This window comes from Cuculus canorus, chromosome 6 (assembly GCF_017976375.1).
Source record: "Cuculus canorus isolate bCucCan1 chromosome 6, bCucCan1.pri, whole genome shotgun sequence".
NCBI lineage: Eukaryota > Metazoa > Chordata > Aves > Cuculiformes > Cuculidae > Cuculus > Cuculus canorus.
In genome coordinates, this window is record NC_071406.1 from 16212295 (window position 1) to 16226609 (window position 14315).

Consider the following 14315-nt stretch of genomic DNA (forward strand, 5'->3'; position numbering starts at 1 on the left):
AGCAACCTCCAAAGGTTGCCAAGACCAGCATGAGCAGATGTAAGGCAGATATTTACCTACAGAATGTATCTATGCCTTACCGCAGCAGTTTGCTAGGAAAAGCAGTTCACTGGAAAACCCTCTCTACATTCCTCTGAGAGTTCCCCTATGCCTTCCTTAGTTCAGTTTACCTTTACTGCTGTATCTGACATGTCCCCTTAGTATGCAACATTAACATCCTGAGCTGTGATAGTCAGCAATCTCATTTTCAGACCCAGGATCACAAGCAAGCAGAGGTTTTCCTTAGAAAGACCATTTCAAGCACAGTTTAGGTCTGTCTCTCCCCTCACTGGTACACAAAGGCACTGACCATCCTCAATTATCTTTTGGAAGATGGCTTTTCCTTTTATAAATTCACCAAGCAAAGTTTTGCCATCACTGTGGTAGCTTCCCTACTGTACGTTTGTAGATGCCATGGCTTATTCAGATGCAGGAAAGACAGCAGGGAGGAAGGAGGGTTTACTAGGGCAATGTAATAGAACTGTGCAGTGATGAACCCCCTCTCCTCTGCATGAAAAGCATCTGGCGAAACTCAGCTGCAGTATTGGTATCCTGGAAAGCCCCCGTTATAAAGAGCAGGCCACGAAGTCTCTCTTACTATGACTGTAAACATTGTTCACAGGCTGCAGCTGGACCTCAGCAGGGACCAGCCAAGGCTTGCACTCAACACAACAGCAAGTTGGGACAAGCAGGAGACACCAGTGAACTTGTCTCAAGCTTTGTAGCTCAGGAGCTCAGGTCGAATTTCAAACACAGCGGGACCTAGTCCACTTCTCTTGCAGATGTGGGAATCCTGAGGAAGAGGCCACACACTCAACAGCTCTTAACAGAGCATCACCATAGTCAAAATAGAGCCATAGGAGAACCAGGACCAGATCCCAACCCCAGCACTGGATAACTGAGGGTCTGTGGAGCTGAAACAATCCACAATACAGGAAGAGTTAGAGGTAACTGTAAAGCAGAGTTGAACTCTGAGTCTGCAGATACTTGTAGGTCTAGGAGGGTTGGTTCAAACAGATTTTCTTTGTCAGAAAATCTGCTAAAATCAGAGCATCAGAGTGGATGTGGCTCAGGAGCCACAAAAGAGCTGTACAGATGAAATTCACTGCAGAGCCCCATCACAGCAGATACCTTCTCCAATATGTATCAGCACCAGGGTGCCTGCAGTACTATTACGTGCTTCTAAAACCCTGTGTCTTCAGGGTCTTTTTAAAATCATGGGCTTTGCACAAATGTTGCAGTGGAGAGGAGCATTTAAAGCCTCTGTGTCCATGACTCCTGTCTCAGTGACTGGCAGGCTGGAGAGCAGGAGAATAGATGGATGGAGGGACAGACAAAAGCTTTGGGTTTTCTGGTTGCTCGCAGATGGTGGTATATTTTTGCTCATTTGCTGTCTGACTGCTGCTTGGCAGTATACTTACTATGTTGCCCCACTACTTTAATGTCTTAGCCTCAGAGGGTTTGCAGTGTTGCTGCTTTCAGACCTTTCCTCTTAAATGCTGACAATCCAGGGATGGGGATGCAATTAATTTAGAGGTTCATTCTGCCAAAATACCTGACTAAAGGCCTCTCTCTGGTATAGGACATCATAACAGCCTGCAGGCCGGAAGGAGTCTCTCTTAATTACGCATGAACCATGTTCCTCTGGCTGTAACTTTTCTGCCCACGCCACAAGTCTCCACACACATATGGCCCTTGCTGTGCTTCTAGGCACTCCAAAAAAATGTGCAGCAGATGTCAAAACGGGCAGAGAAACATGCAGATCCTGGGGAACATGTGGGTGTCTGGTGTGCTGCTCTGTTTGGATCAATTGGACATGCTTCAAGGAGCTCAGGGCCTGCCAGCTCCCTGGGTTTGGCTTTCCAGAGGTCTGCCACATGAGAAGACATAGGGAAAGGTAGGCCACATTGCTGTTTAAAATCTCGCCTGGCTCAGAGCATCATCCAAGCAGGTTTCATTCGACAAGGAAGCGAGGTTTGTACAGTCCTTGCCTGTATTACCGTTGGTCTGGAATAAACAGATGACCATGACTTCTTACAGCATTTGCCTTCCAAAACTCATGCTTGAGAAATTCAGAGATTTCTAAAAAGAATAAAAGTGGGCAGAAGTTCCAGCAAACCTTGAGAGGCAGGGTCTTTAGTTAGAGACATGTTTGCATTTCTAGGTAGTCCTGTTATCCACATGTAGGGTGAAGACCAAGCAGAAAGGATGCTCTTCTCACCTGCACATGCTGTGACATGTTGTTACAACACAGTGTCAGGGCAATTGCAGCCCCTGGGTCCTCTCTGCTACCCCTTCCCAGCATCAAAGGATGGTGAGAGCCACTGAGGAATGAAGCATGTGAGGTGACGGGTTATGGGGGGGCCTCAGCCCTTAGCCCTCGTGGGAAGTTCAGGCCTGGTACATCAGCCACTCCCATGGGACTTCACATACTAGTGCTAGCATAGCATCTGCTTTCCAGAAGTGTCTTTGTGCTGGCACCAGACAGGGTGCCTAGGCACGCAGCTGTAACTCCACACACACTGCATTAATTCCAGACCAAGTGGCTTTTCACTCCAGTAACTTCTTCCCACCCTTCAAATCTCCCAGTGCTTCTGTGAGAAGTGCTAAGTCTAAGCCAGCAATGTAAAGCCTCTGAGCCTGAGGTCTGCACAGTCCTCTGGGAACCTTGCTTCTGGAGCTGAGCTCTCTAATTCTGTCGCTCCTGCCACTTAGGTTTTGTGTTCATGGCAAAGGCCAGTGGATCAAACCACTTTCTGTCAGGGGAGCCCAGAAAGAGCAATGCTTTGCACAGGCTTTTGAAACCTTTATGTGGGAGTGGAGATTGTCTGTGAATAGTTCAAACAAATTTTAGCCAAGTGAGGAGCAGAAGGAAAATCACTCACCCATTACCCTGAGCCACCTGAAGGTGCAGACCTCTTGGAAGTCATTCATTAAAGGCAGTGCTATACACATGCTTGCAAATCTGCACCCACAAACATTCAGCACTGTTTAGCATTGCTCCCCCAATCTGAGACACAAGAAGCATTAGGACAATCATGGACCAGCTTTCCAGAAATAAACAAAAGCTGCTTTGTCTACATCTCCCCTCCTGTGTTTCAATCTGCTCTGAATTACTAGAGCCAAGAAATTAAAACACCCTAGGTCTGGGGCTTGAAATGAAACTACTGATCTCTTCAGTCCATGGCACATGGAAAATTGAATCAAAAGCTGCAGGGTCTTGCAGAGAGAAGGTAATATTTTTCCTTCCCTCCAGCAAAATTTCCCCAAGATGCCCCACTAATTTCACTACTTCATTTAGGTCTGGAATCCTAAAGGGCCGTTCCTGTTTTCTCACTGTGGTTAGTGACCTCAGGCCTGGAATAAACCACAGAGACTGCAGTTCAGAGGAGAGAGCCCCCACCCCTCACCCCCACCCTGGCCTCTCTTACAGCGGGACACCATCACTGGCAAAGTCTTCGCCTGCTGTTAAAGAGCAGAACAACCAGCAGAGATCCAAAGCCCTCCACCAGGTACTGGACAGACCAACATCCTTACAGACATTGCCCTGGTCTCTAAACCACAGCATGCAGCTGTAATGTCTTTCCAGTCCAGATGATGCTAATTAAGCAGTAGTGCCTGGATATAATGTGCTTCCTTATGTCTGAGGCACTAATGGTGCTCAGCAAAGGCATGCAGCAATTAGTCCATCTTCAGGTGTTGCCCCTACAATAAATCAATAGCTATTAAGGATAATCTATCCCATTTTAAACAGTCACACGTTTTTTCTCATTCTGAATCTTCAGCCTGCAGTGGGGCTTATTAAACCACAGTGCTTTTGAACTCAGAAGAGAAAGAAGGTGAGTCCTCCACAGCTTTTCACAGCCACTTACATTAAGATCTGCTTTACCTATTCGGTGCAGATCTGCAAATGTCCACTGAGAATGAGGCTTGGACAGACGAGAGCATCAGAGCCAACACCCCTTGTGCCATGCCACGATGTATTTGGTCAAGGGAGAGCAGTAAAGTGAAAAGTGTGGCAGGATCAGAGAGGAGACCTGTAATAGCCCTCTATCCGCCTCTTCCACCACTCATGCCAACACAGAAAAGGCACAGTAGGAGACCAGGATTAATGGCACAAGTATAGACACATGGAATCTCATGACACTGTTCTGTCACAGACTGTGTGTTCCGTTGTAGCAAATCCCATAACTGGTTCATTCCCGCCTGCCCCTGGGGATACTGGCATACCTGTGGTCTACAGTGGATAAACACATTTGAAGGGCTGTGAGGTGTCACAGCACTATCATGGTTACATTGGCATTTTCAATAGGAGGGAAGTGAATGTGGGAATTGTCAAAGCACAGAAAGAGTAGACTCCTAAGAGATGCCTCTAGCACCACCAAGGAGAACAGGAGGCCTCTTTGGACCAGCCCCCGACAGTCCTTTCTAAATGTCTCAGACATACAGTTCACTGTGTGCAGGGGAGGAAACCCCACACAGGTAAAATCCACTTGCTCATGGAAACAAAAATAGAAACAAGAATAAATAGACTTTGAAATGTCTCTAGTACCTTTACCTGCAGAGGGTTCTTTGTGCTTATGGCAATGACGTGATACTTGTAGTAACACAGCTCACAGCTCCAGCAGCCTCTCTCGCTAATCCATTTGATCAGACATGGCTGGTGTGTGCACTTCACCGATCCATCGCATCGACATGGGCTCAGCAACTCCCCCTGAAAAACAGAAAATATCAGCTTGGCTCCCCTCCTCCCACAGGCAGAGCACAGCACGGCATGGCATGGCAGAAGCTCCATCATCCACCCATTTGCTCTTTGTTCCCTTTACCTGGTTTGGCTTATGTAATCGTGCTGCATCGATCCATTTCCCCTCTAATAATTCTTGGCTGATGCAAACAGAGTTTGACAGGAATGTAACGTTCTCAACTACTTGGCTCCTACTTTTTTTTTGCAGAAAGAGACAGCTGGGTAGACAAAAGATGCCTAATATCACTGCTGAAGGAAAAACTAGATAAGTACAAATCTTACTAGACTCCAAAGAACTCACACTAGACCACAACAAGTGGACACTGCCCTGTTGGCAACCGGATGCCACTGCTTCGCTGCTCAGGTTTCTATCTCTCTGCTACCTATTTCAGCCAGTGAGGTTGGCAGTGGGGTTAGCTGCGAGACAGGCTCTGCTGCAAGCTGCTGTCTCACTCAGCCCAGGGTGCCTTCCTCAAGCCCAGCTGGGCAAGAGGGGCAGCACAGATGTGGCGACCCTTGGGCTTTCTGCACAGGCTGGCTTGCGCCAGACATGGAGGTGCCACTCCTCTCCAGGATCTGGACTGAGCCCAGCACTACACAGTACCTCCCAGGACTTGCCAGGCAATAGGAATCTGCAGCACAGGTTTCTCCTCCTCAGTGCTCCCGTAAGATGAGGGATGAACCTGACCATGGGTGGTAGCTGTGTGCTTTGCATCCAGGTCTTTGTGTACCCATAGTCCAGTAGGGAAAAGGTCCTCAAATTACAGCCCCCGTCCACTTCCCCCAGACACTCTGTCTCCAGAGTGAGTCATACTGATGGATAGCCTGTAGGGCTATTTCTACCCTAGAAACAAGCAAGATGGTGAACAAATCGTGTCCTGGCTTGTGACAAACAGACATTTATGAGTGGTGGCCAAAACACTGAACCTCCCACCTCACTCCCTTGCTCTGTTATAGCTTTGAACAGGGGTATCCAGGAAACCCCAATATTATTCTGATTCATGTGCTGTTGTCTTGTTCATCATAGGAATAAATTCCTCTCTGCACACACAAGCTCAGGAGCTCATTTTACAGTCATTTACCATCGCTTATTTAGGGAAGAACAGACACATTACATTTTACTCCCCACCTCTTAATGTTCAAAAACCACAGTATAGACCCCAATAGTGTATTCAGCTGTGCTGCAAGATTTAAAAGCCTTTGAAAGCAGAATGGTTATATCTCCGAGATGGAGAAGGCTGGCATCATACTTTCAGTGTTGGGAAGAGGATGTTTTCTCTTGTACTCCTAGATCAGCCCCATCATTACCATTGATCAAGCACCAGGATAACAGAATCTGGTGTCTGAGGCTGCTGGACACAGCAAAAGACTGCTGCCTTGGGTTAGGAAACCAGATCCCTCTCTTACTAACCCTGCTGGGAAACTACCTTAGCTTTCAGGGTATCGCATCAGGTCTCAGGACCAGAGGAACTGAGCACCACACTGGACAAAATTGATATTTTTTAAAATAACACCTAATGCAAACATGTTAATAATTTCATTTGGTTCAGCGAGGTGTCCTAAAAATGTCATCTTCCCTGAAATTTTAACAAAACCATAAATAACTGTTCATGTTACAAAACCAGGCTCAGCTCTACCTGTCATTGGTTTTCCTTGTACACTGGTGGGGAAGTAAAGGGATGGGGAGAGTAAGGAGGGTTGTAGGATCCCTGAACCTTTATCACCTGGAAAGGTGTGACTGGACAAGCCAGGTGAAGGGAAACAGGGAAGGATTAGATGGGAGGAAGGCATGTGGGAAGGAGCACTGGCATTTGGCAATCAAACTCATGTGTGTGAGGTGCAGCTCGGGAGGCTGGGGTTTGGCTGAACATTGTTGTGCCCCTTGCTGGGAGTCGGGTAGGAAAGCACAAGTGTGATAACGAACCCATGAGCAGATACTGCCAGCCAAGATGTGAATAAGGAGCAATCACGACTTAGCACAGCTCTCTGCTCCCCTGTTTGCCAAACCTGTGGCTGTTGTACCCCTCTTCTGTGCCAAGAGCCAGCCTGGGGCAAGGACCACTGTTCTGTGCCTCAAGCCTACCCTCCTTATCTCAGTCCCTGGTGCTTTGTTTTCTTAGCAGCACAAGTGTGATCCCAGCACTAAGCTGGTAATGCAGAAACCTCCTAGCTCTACAGCATCCTAGCCTTTCCACCTCACCACACATCAGGGTCTCCCGCAGGGCTCAAAAGGGCAACTGAGGGATGTGGGTTTTGTCTAATGAGCAGCTGGAGGCACTGGTGGTGAGGGATCAGAACAGGGCAGAACAGAGAAGTAACTAAGAGCAACAACCTCCAGGTGAAAGCAGAGGAGAAAAGCTGTAGCTGCAGCCTGGACTTATGTTGGCTTCTCGGGCTCTGTAATAAATTGAGTCTGTGAAATCTGAGCTTGACTCTTCAAAACTAAGAGATGCCCATAGACATCTTACACCACTGTGAGGATCTGGACCCTCTTCCCTAACTGGAACACCCCAACCCAAATGGTCCTGCCAGCTTATGCAAGAGCTTAGGACTCAGCTGTGGAGATGAATCCCCAGTTTCTTGATTTTTGCAAATCCAGCAAAAAGATGGTTTATCATATTTTCTCCAGCCGTGTGAAATATTATATCCTTGTGTGTGGCACACAGCTGTTTCTGCATATTGTGATGTCCAATTCTGTCCACAGCAGGCATTTGTAAAAAACTGCCAGATACACACATGCACACACGCATTCCCGTACCAGCAGAAAAATAAGCACTAAGGGCATATTAAAGGAATAAATACTTTCTACAGCAAAGGAGAACAAGTCTCATCCTTAGTTCTACAATGGGCTCAGGAGCAGTCCACTGGCTGTGATACGCATGAAGCATTCACTGTGCAGAGATCCCTGCTAAAAACTACACACACACAAAAGCAAGTCCAAAATGAGGTGCAGATCGCAGCAATTAGGAACTGAAATTAAAGCCCCTAAACCCATTTCTGTAGGTTTGTAGAAGACTGCTCTGCATAACATACTCTCCAGTGCTTCAAACAACACCATTCCCACCAATTCCCTTTGAGGGCTGCTCTCCAAAGACCTTTTGAAGGTTCTACTTCCTAACACTTATTTTCGTAATTTTCCTTTGTAGAGCTACAACCTGTCACTTGGATCAGCCTAAGCAGCATTTCTGCTTTATCAGCAACTAGTGGAGAAACACTCCCGGGCTGCAAGCTTTGTCCTCAGCTTGCTCAGTACCTGAAACAACCAATTGGGCTTAGGACTCAGGGAACTTGCCTTTTTTTTTTTTTAAATTGTTATGCAAGTCTAAATCAGGGTTCATAAGATATGTGGAAAACCAGAGTTAACAAAAAGGGAAGGGTGGCTCTGGCTTTAGCTATAAGCTTCTCAACAAGTGGATGAAATACTCTTCCCTATATATTATTACTCTTCCCTACTTCATGAAGAGTAATATATTAAGCAATTATGTATAATATCCTTCCCTATTTCTGGCTGTGATGGGAGCTTATCTCTAGAAGCAGCAGTGGCAAGGGCAGGTTGAACCGGCTTTATTGTGAGGAGGATGATACTGTTGGAGACACACCAGGAGTGTGGGGCTGTTCCAGCTCTGTCCTCTCCTTATGAATTCCCAATCTGTGCCCATTGCAATATGTCAAAGTGATTAATAATTATCTGGGCCCTGCTATTTTAAGCCTACTGGGAGGAGTTCTGAGAAAGGATGGGAAAAAATCATTGCCTGTGATGCTTGGTATATCTAGGGAGAAAATGAAGATGTCAAGAGCAGCATCACCCTTGTTGCATGCTGGTCAGTGTTTCACCCGGTTGTTTTATCTGTCGTTTATCAGTGTTGGGAGCTTACCCACCAGCAGGCAGTCATGAGATGTTTTTCCAAGGCCTGTTCTTTTAACTATAAATTAAATATAACAAATTTTCCCACACAGTCTCCTTTGAAGATAGCAATGTTGGGGACGATGGTGTCATTGAGCCAGGACTGGTCTTCTGGGCTCTCCAGCTCCAGCTGTGCTGACCTACGTCTGCTGCCTGGGCTGCTCCTGAGCACCAGCTCAGCAGGAAAGACCCAAGTTAGCAACATTCTGCTACCACACTATCAAAGCAAACATTTGGAAAACCAATGCAAGCTGTACAGCAAAGCTGGAGGGCTGATGGCAATCTTAACGCTTGCAGTTTTTCCTCAGGTTTGTGTTTTTCCTGCTCAGGTGTACAAAGTAGTTTCACTCATTAGAATCACCTGCAGCACCAGTGACCCAGACTAGAGCAGGACAGTGAGAAGAAGCTGATGGAGTTGTCCACAAAAGAAGGGCTACTATATCTCTCAGGTTATGCACATGCAGCTGCCTCTGCTCACCAGAGTAGCTGTATGCACGGATCTGACTGCTAGCATTTATCTCAGTTTGTCTTGTTTGGAAAAGAAAAACAGGAATATTTAATTTCAGGTCTTCAACTGAATCTCCTAAACACACTTAAATCTTCAAATTGGATTTAAATGCAATAGGAAGTTTTATTACGGCAAATAAATTCCAAATGATGTCTATATTAGGAACATAATTACAGTGAAATTAAAACTGATAGCAAAGAGAAGCCCATTGTTACAGCACTGGTAAACTTCAATAAACAAGTACTAACGATCACTCTGTCTTCACACACACTTACAGGAACTGCCCCTCCATGCTTTTAAACCTGAACATGCACATTACTATCAGCATCACAAATGCATCCCATGAGTACCCTCCCATGGGCCAGCCAGCAACAGACAACAAGAGACATGGAACAAGTATCTAGGGATATATACGTGTATATTGCACAAAAATTCTCCATTATTGTGTGAGATTGATGCAGAGTGTGGACCCATTGAGGAGTTGGCATAGGTTTCCTGTGGTATCAGGACAGCCCAGGACATGGTTACGTATGGGGCTCTGTGGTGAGGTGGCACCTCTCCAGGCACCGTGGCAGACCTGGGTGCTGACCCCAATCACTGTCTTGGCAGCAATTTGCTGAGAGGCTTTCCTAGAGGGAGGATACCCCAATTGGGCAGTTCCCTAAAATCTCAGGAACCTATAGGAAAAATTCTGTGAGTGATTAAAAGAAATTGTTCAGGCTCCTTGCAGCTTCTTTCCCTCCCCTATGTGCCAGCACTGCTTCCATACCATCTCTGGGACCAGTACTGGCTCATCCTGCAGCTTCCTGCAAGACTGGCCATCCCTGTGGCATGCAGAGGCAGTGCCACCCTAGGCCAGACAAGATTCGTGGGCTTTGGGGTGCAATGACTATCCTCGACCCAGGCAGCACAAGGAAATGCAGCCCAGTAAAGATATGGAGAAAATTCCCACTCTGGACAATTATTTCTCTTGCTTAGCTGTGGCTTCAAGCCTGTGACTGCCTGGCTGAAGCTTTTGGTGTGGGATCTTGGCCTGAGAGCTCCCTGGGGCAGAACCACATCTCTGCAGGGCTCTGGTTGAGATATGGGTCCCTCTCTGGGTCTCCTCATTTGCACAGCAGTATAAGTGAGCAGCCACAGCTGGGCATGGTAGCCTGGTGGCTCTGAGATGGGTGTGGAGGGGTTCAGCTTTGCTTTTTCATGGTTTTCCTGAGAGTTTTCATGGGTATGAACTATTCTGGCAGCCGTGTGAATGGGGCACTTATCTCCAACAGCGCGATGACTAATCTAGCAACAAAACACAGACATCCCTCTGCCTACAGCTGGGTGCAAGCAGAAAGGCAACTTGGCTTTAATGGACCCAGCAAAACAGCCACTCGCCCCTCTAGGATGATCAGGCATGTTTTGGCAATGTCTGAAAACATGGGCAGTGGTCAGAAGATGGATGTGTCTCACATGTTCCTGAGCTGAGACTCAATGTTTTTTCCAGAGTGAGTTCTGTCTGAAAAGCCATCACATCTGCAGAGCTCCCGATCCTCCGAAAACAGCACAAATTGCCTTTCCGCCCACTGAGGCTGCTGCACCTGTGAGGAGCGCAGAGGCTGCCATGCTTTTTCTGTACCTCTCTGATGAAAATACGAAAGGCTGCAGCCACAGCTGTGGGGACGACAGGGTGGGACCTGCTCTGCAGCCTCCTTCTGCAGGAAAACTCATCCCACCACTACCACAAATTACATGTCTTTCTGGCTGAGCAGCTGCTGCCCACAGCCTTCAGCTTTACCACAACCATGGGAAATTTTAAGTGATCTCCGCTCCTTCCTATATCCAGCGTTTCATGTCTGTTACTGCTGCTGGGACAGAGGATGGATGGACAGACAGTGCTGGGGGCGGCAGCTCAGAATTTGGAAGAGGGATAGAGAAGCAGGGAGGAAGCAGTTCTTTTTTCTGAGCCTTATGCATCCCCACAGGGCTTCTGGTAATTTTTGTTGCTGTAGAGCAAAGGGACTATCACCCTATCCAGCCTGCTCACCAGGCCATCCGTGAAGCTTGCCATGTTTTAAGCCAAAAGATGTTTTCTTTGGTTAAAGCAGATGACTCAGAAGGCTCAGCTGTGCTGGAGGCAGACAGCAGGTAAAACCTCTGTGCCTCTATGCCCAACAACAGTACAGGGATTTGGGGGTGAGGCATCTGCCTGGTCCCTATTCCAGGGCTGTGCCCTGGTCAGCAGAGCGCAGGAAATCCCCCCGAATGGCCCTTAGCTGCACTATGGCATTGGCTGTCCTCTTTACCAAACTGCCTTGCTCCTCCTCTGCCACCTCTGAGTGGGATATTCAAAAGCAAGACTCCCCGCAGAGTGTCCTGTGTGCCTCCATGGGATCCTCATCACTTATTAACAGGGATGGATGCCACGTCAAAAAAAATTGGTGGCAGCTTCCATACTCCACCCACAGGGTAAGCAGCCAGGCTGGAGCGGGGATGAGTCTCCTCTGCACACAGGTCAGTTCTTGGCCCAGCCAGGGGGCAGACAAAAGGATGGCTTTTTTCCCCTCCTTTAACTGCTAAAACCTGAAAGAGCTCTGCAGGCAGGAGGGCGGCCGGGAGACAAATGAAGACAAGGAATAAAAACTCCGGAAGAAAAGAAAGAAAAGGAGGAAGAGGCTTGAGAGTCCTTAGTGCAGAAAGCCCAGCGCATTAGAGAGCGTTGGCTCTGCTGCCCTCAGAGAGGCAGTGCCTTCGCGGCAGTGACTCATCCTCGGAGCGGTCTAAAGCAGTGGCTCTGCCCTCGCTGCTTCACTGAGTCCCAGAGGAAGGTGATTGAACACAGCTCCACGGAGCTTAACGTGAGCAATCAGGGGGCTGGGGCACATTTGCGCAATGCCTCAGAAACAGAAAAGCAAAGCAGGAACATTGCAGAGTTTAATGTGAAATATTTAGACATCGCCCTACCTGTTCCCAATAAAAAAAAGGCGGGGAAGGGCTTAACCTAGGCTAGGGCAGTTTCGATATTTAGCTGACAGTAACTTCCCAACGCGTTTGCCTGTATGCAGGCACAATCCACCAGCTCTGGGCACCTCCCTGGTAAAGAGATGGTAAAGGCTAAAGGGAGCTGGTACAGGTAGGACTATGTGTCTCATGGCTTAGCACTGATTTCCTTCAAGGGGGAGTAATTTAAAGGAGCAGAAAGGCTACATTTTTGTGAGAAACAGAGAATCACAGGGTATTTTTTTGTGCAGTGGGCTATGGAGGACTTTAACGTGTGGTTTCAGGCCAGTGAGAGGTGAAGGGCACAGAGCCCTACAATGCAGATCCCTGTCTGCTGTGAAAGGGGGAGAGCATGGAAAGGGATGCTGGGGGCTGGTTCTCACCTGGGACAGCCACTTCTGGGGAAGTGAGAGGGGAAGACAGTTCCTTAGGGTCTCTTTAACTGTGAGATGCTGAGCTCCATCTCTGTGTGCAGGTCTTGCCAACAGACAGGCCCTGCTGGGAGTAGATTCCTCTGGATGGGAATCCTGACAAATTAGTTCTCCTCAAAGCAAATAACACAGCAAGCACAGGGATCTGCAAACACTCCTGCCATGCTCTTGTGGCCAGCACTGAACCCAAGAAGAAGCTGGGACCGATCCTGCCTTGTGCCCAGCAGATTGGGCTGTTCTGCATTGCGTGATGCAGCAGAAGGGCTTTACTGACTTCAGAGAGGAAAAAACATGAATCTTGACCTTCTGCAGTTTTTTTTCTCCAGCAGTTTGTGCCAACGGTATCCCTGGCTTCATTTCTCAGCAAAATCTAAGCCCTCATTTTGCAGAGTCTGGGCAGTTAGGTGCTGTCTCCCTACTGCATCCGATCAAGGCCCTCACACTTCTGTGGCACAAACCATTGTGGTCCCCTTCACATGGGTACGAGGAGCTCACCCAGCTCCCACATGACTGGAGGTTGGAGGTGAATTGCCCCCTGCTCTGCTCACTGAACCAAGCTTCGTACTTTGCACCCTTAAAGCTCCACTGTCTTCTTTCAGCATCGGCCCTTTTGAGTAGCCTAACTCCATGCAGATTAATTTCCTAAAGTCAGAGAACACCCTTCCTAGCAGACCAAAAACTAGTCAATAGAAATGGCAACTGGTGGACCAATGCTGCAAAGGACCATACCACCACCTACACACACCACCATCAAAATCACACCTGAAAATGGCCCCACTGGCATAGGGAGGCAGACACCAGCCTGTGCCAACTGCACACAAACCTGTTCAGAGCGCAGCCACAGCCCAGCTGTACTGCTACATGCCCTTGCTACAGCAGCTATCTATCACACAGGCTCTTGGCCAGTCTCAGCTGTATCACCAAAATATGAGTAGAAAAAAGTTTGCAAAAACCTATTGCACCATAGTAAAGTCAAACATTGCCTGAAATATAGAATAACAAAGGATTTTCAAGAATTACTTATCGACAGCTCAAGGAGCAGAGAGCTTACAACATATAGATCACATTGGGATTTATTTGCTTTTCTCTCTACAGTAGGATTTCCACAAGAAAAATAACTTTGCTTAGGTGGTTCAGAGCCCACTTCATCCTAATGTCATTGAACATGTTTTTGATTAGCTGATTTAAGTAATTCTTACTAAATGTTGCTCAGTTGCAAGGAATCAAAAGGCAAGCATCTCAAATATCACCTGCTGTGCCTCATCAGGTGTGATAATAGCACCGATTAAGTGAAGAGCCTTCAGTGCATAGAAATCACACCGTGTCACATGTGAAATCAAGATACCTGAATACCCCTGAGCACTTGGGTCAGTGAGTTCAGCTCCAGACTTGTCCTGAATTCAGAGCGGAGCTGTCTTGGCATCCCAGGGAATAAGTGTCCTAATCTGTAGCTCTTGGACTTCCACTCAAAGTATTGAGGCTTGAAACTTCTGGAGATTTACTGTAGACCACATCCACTTTGTGAGCTAGAGCAATCTGTTCTCTTCTGAAAGAGAAATCCACTGTTGCTTCACTCTGGTTCTTTTTAATTAAAAAGAAAATTATTTCAGACAATACTTAGATTTATTCTGTGAGAGATACAAAAGTGAGGTCAATTTTGCTCCCTAGGATGCTGGGGTAAATCTGATGCAACTCCATGAAGCCAAA

General features: G+C 47.3%; 1 protein-coding gene across 2 annotated transcripts in view; it reads right to left on the reverse strand.

Moving 5' to 3' along the window:
- Positions 1-14315, reverse strand: part of MARCHF4 (membrane associated ring-CH-type finger 4) — a 105299-nt gene that overhangs the window by 29461 nt on the left and 61523 nt on the right. Inside the window, exon 2 of one of the 2 annotated variants that reach the window (XM_054070322.1) lies at positions 4598-4753. In XM_054070322.1, coding sequence (XP_053926297.1) covers positions 4598-4753 — 156 coding nt within the window. Of the gene's footprint in view, positions 1-4591; positions 4754-14315 lie in introns of both variants that reach the window. The other variant, XM_054070321.1, reaches the window with a different exon arrangement.